Source organism: Genypterus blacodes, unplaced genomic scaffold (assembly GCF_046128005.1).
Source record: "Genypterus blacodes isolate CSIRO-AG114 ecotype Tasmania unplaced genomic scaffold, CSIRO-AGI_Gbla_v1 ptg000012l_1, whole genome shotgun sequence".
Lineage (NCBI taxonomy): Eukaryota > Metazoa > Chordata > Actinopteri > Ophidiiformes > Ophidiidae > Genypterus > Genypterus blacodes.
Genome location: NW_027466826.1, coordinates 5,510,709 through 5,525,542, shown reverse-complemented (window position 1 = coordinate 5,525,542; position 14,834 = coordinate 5,510,709). Strand labels below are relative to the sequence as shown.

General features: G+C 40.1%; 1 protein-coding gene across 5 annotated transcripts in view; it reads right to left on the bottom strand.

Moving 5' to 3' along the window:
• The window catches only part of dst (dystonin), a 92,940-nt gene extending 79,537 nt beyond the window's left edge, over nt 1-13,403 (bottom strand). Inside the window, exons 1-2 of one of the 5 annotated variants that reach the window (XM_076163073.1) lie at nt 13,186-13,403; nt 12,667-12,880 (exon numbers count right to left, since the gene is read on the bottom strand). In XM_076163073.1, coding sequence (XP_076019188.1) covers nt 12,667-12,880; nt 13,186-13,260 — 289 coding nt within the window. In that variant the 5' untranslated portion in view covers nt 13,261-13,403. The other 4 variants (XM_076163016.1, XM_076163044.1, XM_076163051.1 and 1 more) reach the window with 4 other exon arrangements.
• Between the last annotated feature and the right edge of the window lie 1,431 nt (nt 13,404-14,834).

Sequence of the window (14,834 nt, the reverse complement as noted above, 5' to 3'; positions counted from 1 at the left end):
CAGGACAGCCAAGGATAAGCTCCAGGGTTCTTGTTTTATGTATATCTTCAACTCAGAGGGAACCTACACAAAAATGGAAACTCCACACAGACAAGTCCAGGGCCAACAAAGGCCAAACTTGCTGAGTGGGTGCTAAACACTGGGCTACTGTGCAGCTGTAAGGGGGAAAAAGCGCGATAATAATAATAGGACTGTTTTATTTGTCATAAGACACATTTGCCTAGTAGTCTATCATGCATTACATATGTCTGATTTGTATTATTTCTTTAAAAGTTGGCACAAAATCAAAAAAACATTCCCAATCTTATTAATGAGTCATCATAACATTCCTGGATCTGCCCCTTGATGCAGATCCGTGCCAAGTTTCATCGAAATTACTTCAGGAAACATAACCTCCTTCACTGGAGGTAAGACACAATGACAGACTTACTGCATGAAGAACTAAAGGGCACTCAGAGGGTGCATAACGTTTCTAACAGTGGCACTTAAAACACATTGAAGTAAGCATATGTAGTTTTTTAAGGCTGGAAAATAATAAGTGAACGCTTACATCATGGCAGCATTGGGGTCTACAAAGGTGGGAAGCTAGGGGGAAAAACATGGGTTGTCAAATGAGGCAATTATAAGCCATTATATGCAAATCATGTCTTCATTTCTATACTTTAGGGGACATGCATCCAAAAAAAAGTTGCAAAAAGGTGAGTTTGACATCCATAGTCATGCATCTAGCGAGACAATCCCATACTGTAGGATGTGAACGGCCCTGAAAGTTTGATTTTCATTACACAATTCACACGCTGACACATCTGGTTAGATCCAGTCACCAAGTACAAGGCAAGCGATTGAGGGACCAACATCCACTTAATCACGCGTGGACAACCAGGACAGACAATGCTTTTCAGGAGCAGCGCTTTAAAGACACAGTAACCTGCACATGGCTTGTTTCCACTCAATGTCTATAGCAGTGCTGCAGCGAAGAAAACTAAAAGTGGATCGATGTCTTTTACGCACATTAAAGCATAGGAAAAGTTTTAGAATAGACCCCTAATTTAAAATAAGAACATGGCTATTTGTGTTGTATATCCCCTTTAAAATGAGTCATGCTCTTCAGTCTTGCCCTCTAAAGTATCACCCTAAGCAAACGTGCTAATAAGGCTATATAAGAAAAAGTTACAGCCGCCCAACTATATTTACTACATACAACAATGTATGTAGTAAATATAGTTAGATAATAGTAGTTGAAGTAGAAAAGAAAGAACACATGAATGCCAAAAATCCCACTGATTTAACAAACTACTGTAATTTCCCACTCAGTGCTGCATCTTGTGGCCCTCCTTATGTGGTCTGTTACTCATCTCTATGGCAACCGGCCTCAGCCAGTGACACGTGTGAGACCGTTGCATGAATCTTCCACACAAATAGTTAAATACAGAAGAGGAGAATCTGTAGATCTGCACAACCACGTTTTAGGTTCAAATATGTTCCATATGACTCATGCAACTGCTTCCACGTCTGAAACTCTATCATTCACAAATGCTGCAAACTTTCACTGGCCATCAAAAACACACTGATGAACACATACAAGTACATTTCTTAACAATAAATACAACATTTCCTTGCTAGTTTAGCCTGCAGCCTATCATAACAACAGTGACCACATGGTGAAGAGTTTGTCCTGAACTTTGACCACAAGTCTAACAACACAGAGAAACCCCTTCCTTTAGTAAATCATCAATGCTGAACAAGCAGACATGACAAATGTTAGGTTAGAAACATAGGAAATCCATGCCAAGGGAGAAATACTGACCCATGCAGCACATTAAAGTGACCAGGTGAGCCCTGTGCTCCCTCTCGGACTCAAGCAGGTGCTTCATCCTCCTTACTAACGCCAGATCACAGTGTGTGTCACGGTGAAGATAGGCTGATGCCATGTGGATAAGCTACTGCAGTCACTGAGAGAAGTAGCAACAACCTCCCTTTTCTGGTCTGCCTTCTTTCCTACCAGCCTCCAGGGCAGCTGTGACTTCCTTTTTTTTCATCAAGCATCCAAAACGAGTCCTGTCAGGCTTTCCATGACTACTCAATATTTTGACTTAGCTCGCTGTTCAGTGTTTATCTAGCAGCAGCAAAGCCACAGGAGGGGGAAAAAGGAAATGAAGAAAAGTTCCTTGTTAACATGTTTTTAAAGGCGCTTTTAACTGTTTATGACTGCATCCTGTTTATTTGTGCAACTGCTATTTAGGAGTAATATAACATCACTTCCAGTCGAAAAAATATTTCATCAAATACATCTTGAGCAACACAAACTTGTTCAACCACAGGCCTGCAAGTCTTCACATAATCATCATCATCTATTGTGCTGCTGCCAAGAACACAGTATTCACACCAGCAGGAAAACATACACACACACACACACACACACACACACACACACGCACATACATACACACACACTTCATGTTGCAACATGAAACACAATAATAAGCCCCAGCAATCGCTGCAAATCAGTCGATCAATTCAAAGAATTCAAAGAACGTATTCATTCTGTAAATCTGACACAATTCAAGTTTTGTGGTGATGAATTGTGGAATTAAAACGCAACATTGCTGTTTGCTGGCTGTTGAATATAGAATCATAAAGCCGGAAACACACATTTCCCTCATAACACAGGCATCTCAGAGGACATATCACTGTAATCTCTATGGATTCTTGCGTTTAGTTCATCTAAATATAGCAAATGAGAATTGGAAACTAGGTTGAATTGAGGATTAATCTTCCATTATAGTCTATACACGTCTAGATCAAGGCTTGCAATAAGACATAAACGTCAAAGAAAAGAAAGTAACACATTCCAAAAACAGCATGTGAATTACTCTCCGGAAAATATGGAAAATGCTTTGTTTTGACTTTCAAAGTGTGACGCAATGGCAGACATTTCCCAGCCGTGCTGCTGTGTCATTCCTAATGTACACGTGTCCCTGTTATTCCAGAAATAAATCACAGAGGGAGGAAGCCAGGCAGACCGGGCTGCAGTAGGATACCATTTGGACGTTGACTGTAATGGTTCATGTCGAGGGCTCCTTTACTGCATAATACATGAGCTTCTCCTGAGAAACTCATCAATATAGATTGGCATGGAAAAGTGTTCCTGGAACGTGTCCAGCTCAGAGAAAAAGACCAGCTGAGAAGGTTGGATCGGCTTCAACCAGCAAATACAGGACACGGTCAGCTCGAGCTCATAAATGTGTTAGAGTTCACAGAAAAGTGAGAAAAGCACATAACTCACAGCTTTAACTGAGTATGGATTTCAATACGCAATGGAAATATGGTAATTTGCTACCTGGACTGCCCAAAAATGGAGGTTACTTTAACATTATGGTGCCCTCTTGAGGCCCTTTGTAGAATTAACTATGAGCTTTTGCTGTAGGGATTCTACTAAATATATAAAAAAGTAATTACACCTTTTAGTAGAGATCACAGGCATCCTGCATGCATATCCTGCATTGTTATCACCTTTATTCATCTTATCATATCAAATAAACTTTATGATCATTATATTGGACTTTAACACCATTTAACCTCATATCTTATCCCTTTAGCTAACTTGACTCACTAACACTGTGACTGCTGTACAGTAGCTTTGTGCTGCTCAATGGTCAGTCGTCCATTACAAAGTTCATTGTGGTTCTTTTTACATTACAGGCCGAAAATATATATTTCTCCCTTCTTCCCCTTTACCCTGGTGTCAAACATGCAAATGCAAATGACGACATATTTACTAGTAACAACATGAATTCCAGGTTTCTGTAATTATAGATCTCAAAAACGTAGTTGCAGATTTCTATGACTCCAGCTTTTAAATGCTCTGTGGCACTACGGCAACTCCTCATGTTGTATTATCACACACACACACACCGGCTATTTGACCTAATCTAGCTTTTGCCAACGGGATGAGCCGATGCATTGTCGAACTAATTTCTTGTTTCTTGTCATTGCTATCATAATCATTATCATCATCATTCACATAATTATCATTATTGTTAATGTCATTGTGGTTGTCAAGGTTATGGTTGTTATGTACTTACTTATTCTACTAACTAAGACTTTCTTTTTCTCTATTTAAATGAAAAGCTTACTTATATCCTGTCTGAGTGTGTAATTCGACACAGTTCGCACAGACGACAAACATCCACCAAAAGTCTGTGAAAGGCATAGAAAATGTGCTACCTAACAGCTGCTGACCTTTGACCTTAATGTGTTGATACTTGAAGGATAATATACAAAGTCGAACCGCTCAACACTCTCATGTTTCATTTGAAATTCAAGACATTCAATACCTTGAGTTAACAATTTCAGTCATCAACATCCTTTCAGACCCTAATTTCCCAAATCTACTCCATGATAAGTGTCATTATTTATTGGGAATTTAACATTAAACTGTTAAATACTGGCCAGAGCTGGTCAAGAGTCCACCGCAGTATGAAAATGACCAGCCATGGACACCCTTCAACACTTATTTGTAGACTTCAGCCAAGCACATGTGCACAACTATAAATAGCTACAACCTTAAACCGCACTGTCCCTACAACGTCAGCACACAGAATCTGTGCCACTTCATGGACATCCTTCTATAAAACACAGACAGTCAGGAAAAATGCCAGCAGGAGCCATAGAAGTGAGTTTTAATTGATTATGTATTATTTTCCTGAGAAAGTGTGTTGCTGCAATCTGTACATTAGGCATTCTAATACAATGTCACTACACTTAAAAACTAGAAATTTGACAATGTTTTGGTTTCTAGGTATTTAGGAAGCCTAAAATACCTGCACAAAAGCCCCTGCTATCAAACTCCTGTCTGTGTAATCCTACTGAGCCCACTGTGGAGGGAATTCAAAACAGATACGACAGACTCAACTGCAAGCCACTCAGGCCTTCCTGCCTGTCACAAGGACACGCTAAACATTCTTGTTAGACCGCTCTCGTCCCACATCTCCTATGTCACAATCAGCTCAGTGAGCAACGTACACCTTAGTTTGAATTTACAAGCCTGTCTTGCTGCAGAGCTGTGGTCCTGATTTTCAAATACAGATTTAGATTTTTTCCCTTAAGCAAAGTTAATCTCTGCACCTCTGACTGTAGGCATCATTCCAATAAAGCTGGAAATATAAAGTAAAGAGAAGGAAATCACTGAATCTGATGCCTGTAGATGAGACATGATGTGTTTTTCATTTGGGGTATTGGACATGATCAAAATAAGAACTCATTAAATTGTGCTACAGGTCAGTCGGCCTGATGGTGGCGCTGTAATTGCAAATTTTACGTCGTAATTGATCAATTCAGAGCTGTAAGTCATGGAAACGAAATTCCTTTTCGGTTTGTGAGTGGAGGGAGGGGCGGTGATCATTGTGTGGTTTTTAAGTCATAATTTGAGACTAACTCAACCTTGGTGGAGGTATGTCATATCATTTTTGCTAAAATTATTTGTTGCATCATCAAATTGAGCGCCATCAGTTGTTCTGCTTCAGAAAATAGTGTGGATTTGTGATGTGTTTATGATGCATTTCCAAATATAAAAGGTGAGGTGATGAGTCGGCACAAAATGGCTACCTCCTTCGACTAACTAGGAGGTATTTTGTCAACCTGAGACTCTCTTAGGGTGTCTGGTAAACAATACCACCAGTGTTGGGATGAGAAAGAATCACATGCATGTCTATCATTCTTTTTCAGTGAGAAAACTACAGTCAGCCTTCTGTTCTGGGCAGGGCAGCATCGGAAATATGTGACTGGAAACAGGTTGCCAAGCCTTGAAGAAAGCAGCTTTTCCAGTCAGCCATTTATTCAGGCTCCAGGCTTCAAGCAGGTCCAGCACACATCAAGACAGGAAAATGCAGAAAACCATACAATAGCTCAAACTGAATATTACCATGTCTACACTCTTTCTGCAGCGTGCATGAAATAAACAGATTATACAAAGAAAAGCTATAAACCGACTCTGTGCACTTCCCAACATTCTCCAGCCTCAGGCTCAACTGCAGTACCACATCAGGCAGTCTGTCATGGTTTACGTCAATGAAAGACATTAAGTCAAATTAAAGAATTACAGGACTGCCTGACCACAAACTTTGCATTACTTTAAGATCTTTGGTGATGAATGAGAGTAAAGCTGCCAAAGTGCCCTAAGGCAAGAGTTATCACTATAGAGGCAAAGAAGAAGAAAAGAGGAAGCATTTGTGACAGCTAATGGCTACATGTATACACAGCTATATACAGAGCTGCACACTGTTGCCCGGCACAACCGCGCCATGTGTGCTACAGCTGCAACTGCAACATTCAAGCACGTGAGCGTTACCAAATCAGATTTCTTTCCCAGACTCGCACGGAATGCATACACAGTATAATCCTGACCCCCTCCAAAAACCAAACGTTTAGCTTGTTGCATTGATTGATATAACATGAATCAAGTTCAAAACATTCCTTCATTCATTCACTAAAGCTTTTACAACTCTGACTACACAGATCTGCCAAAATAAACAAAAGGCAGCTTTCTAGGACTACAAGAGAGATAAAAACAAAGTCGAAGATCATTCATTTTTCATCATTATAGGGCAAATCTTGGCTCATATTGGCTGCTATTATTTTGGGATAATTGCTCTTTTTTACCATACACATATGGCAGAAACAATGACAGGAAAGCTCATACGTGACCACAGCAATTACAAACTGAAAACCCAAGAAAGATTCAGACTCATTTTCAATCTCAATCTCTTCTGTATTTACAGTTTATGTCAAAACATATGGATATTTAGGAGAACGAGAGTGTTTTCTAAAAATCAATCGCAGGATGTGAAGCTAACAGAACAACAGATGGAAGCCCTCATTTCTTGGCCACATGAGGATACAGAAAATTCTATTTCCTGCTGCTTCCCAAGCATCTGTTTCTTCAGAGAGTGAAGGGTGGTGCCGTTAGGGTGGGTGAGGAAAGGCCACAGAGCGTGAGTCAGGGGTGGGACAGAGAGAACAAGATGATCTCATACATGCAGAGCTAAGCAGCGTCAAAGAATGAGGTTCAGTCATGCTGCGCTTCCCATCACCATGACAAAATATAAATACAACAGTCGGACATATAATACTGAGCACATGCGCATACACAGACATAGAACTGCATTGTAGTCATATTTTGTATAACTCTTAACTGCAAACGGGAAATATAATAATGAAACGTCACCATCATGGCGTCCATTTGCTGGTTCATCTTTAAAATAGGATTAGACAGGAAAGAGATTACGCAAACCTACATCCTTCATCTGTCATATGTCATAATTATAAGGACGGATGGATCAATAAGAAGCTTTAAGAGCGCTCTGCTGATTTGGATTATTTGAACAAAGAGGAACAATCAGATCATTGAAGGGTTTGGCCTAAGGCACAATTGGATGTGTTTGGAAATGTAAGTACATATACGACATATCTACATTGTAATGCATTGAGGATTCATAATTGTAAGTTCTTCTCTTATTTCCCAATAAACCCTTGTAGTGTAGGACAATAATCAAACAAAGGATTTCTGATTGCAGATATAGAAGTGCCTGAATGTTACTGAACATATTACTTGATTAATAGTTAATACCCTCATGCTTACAATATCTGTATCATATTTTGTAAAACTAATCTAGTAGGGATAGTAAATATCTGCATAAACATGGTTACGATTGTTGTCTGCAAAGGGATCAGCAAGTACGTAATCTGTGAGGACAAAAAAAGGTGATATAAATGATTCATGGTTCATTTATTGTTACTTTATATTTCACATTTTTTAACTACTATTCAAAAATGGCTAATTCAATTCAGTAATGTGTCTCTCCTCAATTTCTGCTTGGCTGCATCAGATAACTGTGAAAGCAGCTTTCTGTCTGTGGACTACATATCTGGGTGGGTCAGAAGCCCTATTTGAAATTTTCCTCTTTCAATTGTAAATCTCAACAGAAAACTCACAAAAAAAAGAATACAACTATCACCCGGTACACACATGAACAAATCACTGGAACTTGAACGCACCGCCCACTAAAACAAAGTGTCTTTTGTATAGGAGTAGGCAGTCAGATAGAGGGAGACTGCTGTGTGTATGTGTGTGTATGTGTGTGTGTGTGTGTGTGTGGGCCACAGACGCTCTGAATGTGATGAGTGGGCTGTCGACATAGAGCAGAGGGGTTGGGCCGGGCACAGCCCAGGAGGATGGACAAAGACTGTGACTGTGCAAAAAACACAATGCTCTCTGCTTTATCTCTGTTTGTTAATCAGGTACAAAACCGGCGATTTCTATAATACTCAGGTATTTCAGAGTAATGAGAGATCAAATGACGTGTTAGACCGCTGTGATTGTCATGAACAACACGGTGAGACTGACAGACACTAGCAGCATTCCTACATATGGCTATCACATGTATAACGTTACAAGATGGTTGTCATTAGGGTAATTTGTCTTTTAAGAATAACACAAAAGGTATTTAGTCGTGTATGTGTAAAAATGGCTCTTATACCTCAGAGCAAATGAAATAAACACATTTGAAAGCCTCCATTAAACAGCAACAGCCTGGGAATATGATGTCATTTTTCTTATATTACACTAAGCTGAGAAACAGACGACTCTTAGGTCTCTAATTATTTTTTCCAAGTTTGCTTTCTTTAAACCAAATAGCCACAAAAGACTGAAAGTGAAACGTGTCCATCATTGTTCGCCTCCTCCCATACAGCATCTTGAAAATGAAATGAACTGTAAGAGGAGATGACTGAACCATCAAATAGTGTAATCCATTAAATATCTGATGTCAGAGGATGATCAACTGAAACAGAAAAACTATAATGGCCCCCGGTAACGCTGACAGCCTACCCAGCAGGCTTTGCTGGAACACTGTGAACCTATACAATCACAGCCTTAATAGCATGTGCTGTGTTTTGGGTGTCTTTTGTAAAAGCCTGTATTTCAATTCAGACCTGACTGAAACCAATTCCTCTGTTAAAGTGTGTTATTAACTCCAACATCTAATTAGTGTGACATTCTTTTGTGCAATAAGAACAAAATAGGTACCTGCTCTGAATGGGTCTGTTATACTTGGAAAATCCTCAAACTTGTGTTACCAGGATTCAGAAGAATACACTTTACATTATCTTTTAATCATTTTCCTGGAGTTTCATAAAAATATATTTCACGTCTCACACGGGCTACTGTCTTTTTCTCCACTGCACTTAACGGCTGATTATCTCTGACATGTTGCATGACAGGAAGACAGGTGAGGCAAAGATAAAACCTTTGTTTAACTATTCAAATGTAACTGTGAAAACAATCCAGTGATATTATGACTTAAGCTGGTGAAACACTAACATCAATCCATGTTCCTGATTTGAGGGGATTTGCAGATTTCACTTAGTTACTCAGCTCAGTAATCCTGCTTCTTGGAACAGGACCATGTTCAGCTCACTGTTGTGTTGTGTTGTGTTGTGTTGTGTTTTCTTTCGTAGCTATTGAACTCTGAAAAGTCTTTCTCTTGTGTTCTCTGTGTCACATGGTGAGAAGCTCAGGACTCCGGGTGATTAAAACAACTGGAAGTGAGCCTCACAATAAATAGTTTTCAACAATTTGCTGTGCCTGACTGAAGTACAACCAATAAATACCATTGGCACCACTCATCCATAGGAGCAGTACACGACGTAAACACATAAAGCCACATTCACACAGTGTCAAGCAAGTAGAAGATACATACAATGAATGTAACTGAATGCATTTTCTCAGCCTTTCATGCTTATTGCTGTATAATGCTGCTTACTATGTTTTGTCCGTGTATTGTAAATAATAATTTGTAGAAACTCACTTTCCAAAACATTCCTCACAATAAATCATTATAATTGATTGTCTGCTCATTTCAGAATATGTCAAGCATTAACATTGATGTGTGTTGTACCTGACATGGCAAATAGATTACAGACTCACTTTCCTCTTTCAGCAAAAGGAATACTGAACAATTTCGGCTGCTCTTTCAACACAAATATCAGGAACAGTCCGCTTAACAGTCAGGATTTAACTGAGACTACAAATCAAATAAACAGCATGAATGTGAAGATTCAATGGCCTTTACAAATGAAAATCAACTGTAAATCAAATCAAAGCCTTACCCTTCAACTTCAACGACAAGTACATTGTTAACATGCAACAACTGGTGGTGTGGCGTTTCAATATCCCTCAAAACTGAATAAACAACATTGAATAGAACAACCCAGATTGGTAGTTATGTATCTCTGTGTTGGCAACACTAAATAAGCGAGCTCATTGTCTGTCACAGCCCTAAAGACAGCAGAATCCAAATGATTCTACATCATATGATCCCGTTCAGAGGTCCGGTCAGGACAGTTAAACCTGCCGGCTGTCCTGCTTTTAAAAGTCAGCAAGAACATCCAAGCAACTGATCAGCACATGGCATCCAAGTTGTTGTTGTTGTTGAAATGGTTTCTGGTGACCATATGAAGTCAGAATGAGTTCAGTTTGAATTCAGCTCCACTGCTTTGCCATAGGCCTGGCCTGACATTTGAACGGGAGCTATAACTGTCACGGCAAAACATAACACATACCTCTTATGTGTCATGGATTTACTTGAATTAATACATTGGTCATAAACGGAACAGCTTAAAAGACTAAGAGGAGGTTCTGACATGAGCTAATCCTCCTTCATACTGCTATGTCATTGTCCTGCCTGGGACCAAGACACCACACAATTCATATTAGCTCCATTCATTCAATGATAAGCATTTGATGTTAGTCCTATACGGGATTGCCCTAAAAAAATATGCTGACATTTAATGTACTGAATACAGTGGAAGTAGCGACAAAATCTAACAAATTGAGACTCACAATTTGGATTTAAATTACCTATATTACACAATTACAAAACGAGGTGGGTTCAAATGAGGCGGGAAAGCAATTTTTCAAGCAAAACTATTCTATTTAAAAACAAAACCAGAGAAATGAGTTGTGTTGTTCATGGCATCATCTTTTAATTATGAACACATCAGGTTAATATAAAGCTCAGGCGCCTTTGCCTTGGCTACTAATGAACAGACAGTGTGATGTCATGGGGAAAATATTCCCACTTTCCCAGAGCAGGGATAAAGACATTTGGAGCAGTCGGTTAGTAGAGATAGAGGAGGTGTGTGACATTTATTGACCTGTCAAACTGCCACAGCGCACATATCTCATCGTCCACTGGCTCAACAGTGATCAAACAGGCAAATCTCCTACCTTTGTATTTTTCCAAAACATCCTCATACGCTTGAAGAAATTCCTGTTCGTCCGAAAGCACATAACCCTGTGGTGTGTGTTGAGCCATAACCTCGACTCCACAAACTGGACATTCAACAACGGCAGGGAGACCGTGTGTGTGTGCGTGTGTGTGTGTGAGCATGTGTGTGTGTGTGTGTGAGCGTGTGTATATGTGTTTGTGTGTGAGTGATCGGCACTGTTGTTGCATGAAAGGAAACGCCCCTAAGTCCCGCCCCTCTGCGCGTTCTAGCCAATGAGAGACACTTCCTCGCCAGATAGCGCTTGATTGACGGGAAGGACTGCCGGACACGCTGCACTGTAAAAAATGAACCAGAATCCAGAAGGGATCACAACATTTCAACTGTTTTATTTTGGAACTACGAATGAGCAAAATCTACCATCGCTGAAGTCATTTAACATCCAAATCTAAAGCAGCATGTGACGTAATCAGCTGGACTGTGGAGCCTTAAACATGAACCTACTGTATGTCAAGCAACATGTGAACGGGCAGTGAAAACACGTGAGAGTGCATCTCTCCCCATATGATTACATTAATGGGGAAACAAGGTGTTGCCACCAAATAATAATAACAACCGGGTAAATGTATGGAAAAAAAAACGAGACTGGATAAATGGCAGAGATTGATCTTTTTTACAGTGTGTAATAAACGCCTAGCCTTGACCGGCGTCTTTGGACATGTGACACGCCTCTAGGTCCACTTCTACTGTGTTTTAGAACTGATTTCATTTCATTGAGGCCACACACTGATGGGCCGAAATCACGGTTTCAGTGTCATTCCTTACACGTTTTCAACCCTAAACAGCGAAAAATGAATGAAAACTATCCTGCTTTTGTTATTAACCGCTAATTATGTATATACAACATAACGTGACGTTACAAAAAATACAGAAATTGTTCGAAAGTGTCATAAAATGCCAATCGGCAATGAAAACGTTTCTATTCAAGAGGAGCAGTCTCATAACAGAGCTTAACATCGGTGTCTGACCTGGTCTGATCTCTCAAAACCACAATTTTTGAGGCAGCTTTTGCTTTTAACTCACTAAGCTTTGACCTGAATGAAACATTTCTGGTTGTTTTAGAGATTTAGACTTTCACTTTCAAATGGGTGAGTCACTAAAATCAGCTAAACCCAACAACATGACAGAAATGAAACATAAAAGTACCTGTAGCGAAATATTATTATAAAGACACGTATTTTCAGCAATAATCAGTGTGTAACAGGTCACCATGGTGTTCCTTGTTATACTATAATAGCAGTAGTATTATATTATTATGTTTAGTATTCCTCCTCATCACAGTAGGCTGATAAACGGGACATCTAATCCCGATTGACTCACCTGCGATCCTGAGCACGGCTCTCTCCGCTGGATCCAGCACGGATCCTCCCTGGATCTTCCTCTTGGACCGCTCATGTCTGGGAAGGTTCCAAGGTAAAGTATCCCCCGGTGCCGGTGATGCGGATCCGGATTTAGCGCTAAAATCATCATCATCTGAGAAATCCGCCGATGAAGACATGGAGCAGCGCAGGGACGGGTTCCCTGAGCTGGAGCTCTGCGAGACAAAAGAAGAAAGGGCATAAGAGAACAATGCTTGTTTTTGAGACCTCACACAGTCAAATGAATGACAACACTCGAATATATCCACACATGGCAAATAACAGACACGGATCGCATATGTCTCACCATTGTGGGTCAAAGTGCGTGATGCGGTCGCGCGTTAGGCTGCGTGTTGAAGCTCCGTAACCTGAGCAGCCAGCTCACAGTAACCCATGATAACAACAATAAAAGATTGGGCACAAAAGCCAATGTGAAATCAATAGAGTCTAGCTCCCCCGCCAGGTCAACAACAAGACTTACCACTGTACGGGGAGCTGTCAGCTGCAAAAACAATCCGACTTGCGCGTTATTAGCCTCTACACCCCAGTCACACATCCGTGCTAATTAATAACACAAAAAAAACCCTGCCACGCCCTTCGCGGGGATGCTGCGTGTCCGTGAGAGCGTGTCCTTCTTTAAGATCCGGGGTGATGTCAGTTCTCCCGGAATGGGTGCGCGGTGCTGCTGTCGAGGCAGAGCAGCCGAGACCGAGAGAGCGTGATGGTGATTGCAGGTTGCATGTGTCAGCGTCACAGCCGGTAACCAACAGAAGCGGCGACAGCGACGGTGTGTGGGGTTACAGCGCCATCACTGATTTCAATAGAACTGGGTGGCTACAGAGCACAGAGGAGAGAAAGAAAAGGGAGGGCGAGGGGGTCCCACGCTTTGTCACGCTAAGGTGAGGAGGTGAACAACTGAGATGTCATATTTCCTATTAAACTGTACGGCCCGCAAACGTATCATCGTCATATTCGTCTAAATTGTGGATTTACTCGTTTTTAATCTGAATCATCTTTCATGTATTTTGTAATAATATCAATATGAAGCAGCTGATACAAGAGCCTGTTAAGATATGGCCATTTAAATGTATAATGCTGTTGTAGCGCCACCCTCAGGCCAAACGTCCTCACGTCTCACAAGCGTTTAACTTTTGAATGTTATTTTGTTACATACAGGGTTTACATGGGTTTACACATTAAACTATTTGGAATTTATTGCAGCATTGTACATCTTTTGACCAGTAATCACAAAATGATTCACTTAAATCATATAAACAAGTTGATTTTGTGTTAACAGAGCTATTATGGTCATGAATTATGTCAAATGTCAACCATTTTGCGGAAAGCAGAATTGTATATCATATAAAATTAAATCATTCTCAACTTTCATCAGTTCAGCTTGTCAGTGCTTTGAAATGTCTCATTTGACTTATGCTGCCTCTGTGAGTTATTACTCAATTGCAATTGTAAATTGATGCACACCTGCACAAAAAAGGAATTATAGCTCTGAAACAAACATGTTACCAAATTTCACAGTTGAATAGTTTCTTAGATAACCCTGTTGAATTACAAGCAAACAGGACTGGAAACATAATCTCTCAGTGGAGGTAATAACACATTAGTCATAGATACAATTATGAATGAATGGCTTTCTGTAGCTGCTTCCTGTTGCACCCCGACACACCTGGAATTGAGCAATTGAGCAAACGGCAGGTTACAATGAGTTCACACGTCATGGAAATGGGAGAGAGGAGGAAGAGGAGGGTCTCACATCATGAGACTTCATTTGCTCAAGGATAACAAGGAAGTAACCGTGGAAATCCATTCTGAAAGGGTACAGTGATCCAAGATACTCTGAATATTAATGAATATGTTTCCACATACAAGTAAACTAATAAATTGTGAGTGGAGATCTAAGGTGAAAATCTTCTGACAGTGTAGATTATATGATTTTTCACATATTTGTTAGCAATTTTCTGCTGATTCATGATTCTTCCCATTGGCAAGAAACAATAAGTTGCATGAAAAGTCCACTCTTAGAACAATTTAGATTAAACAATAGGTTCATCCTGTCAATTATAGGGCATGTAAAAACAATTACCTCTAAACAACATCGTACTTAACACACAT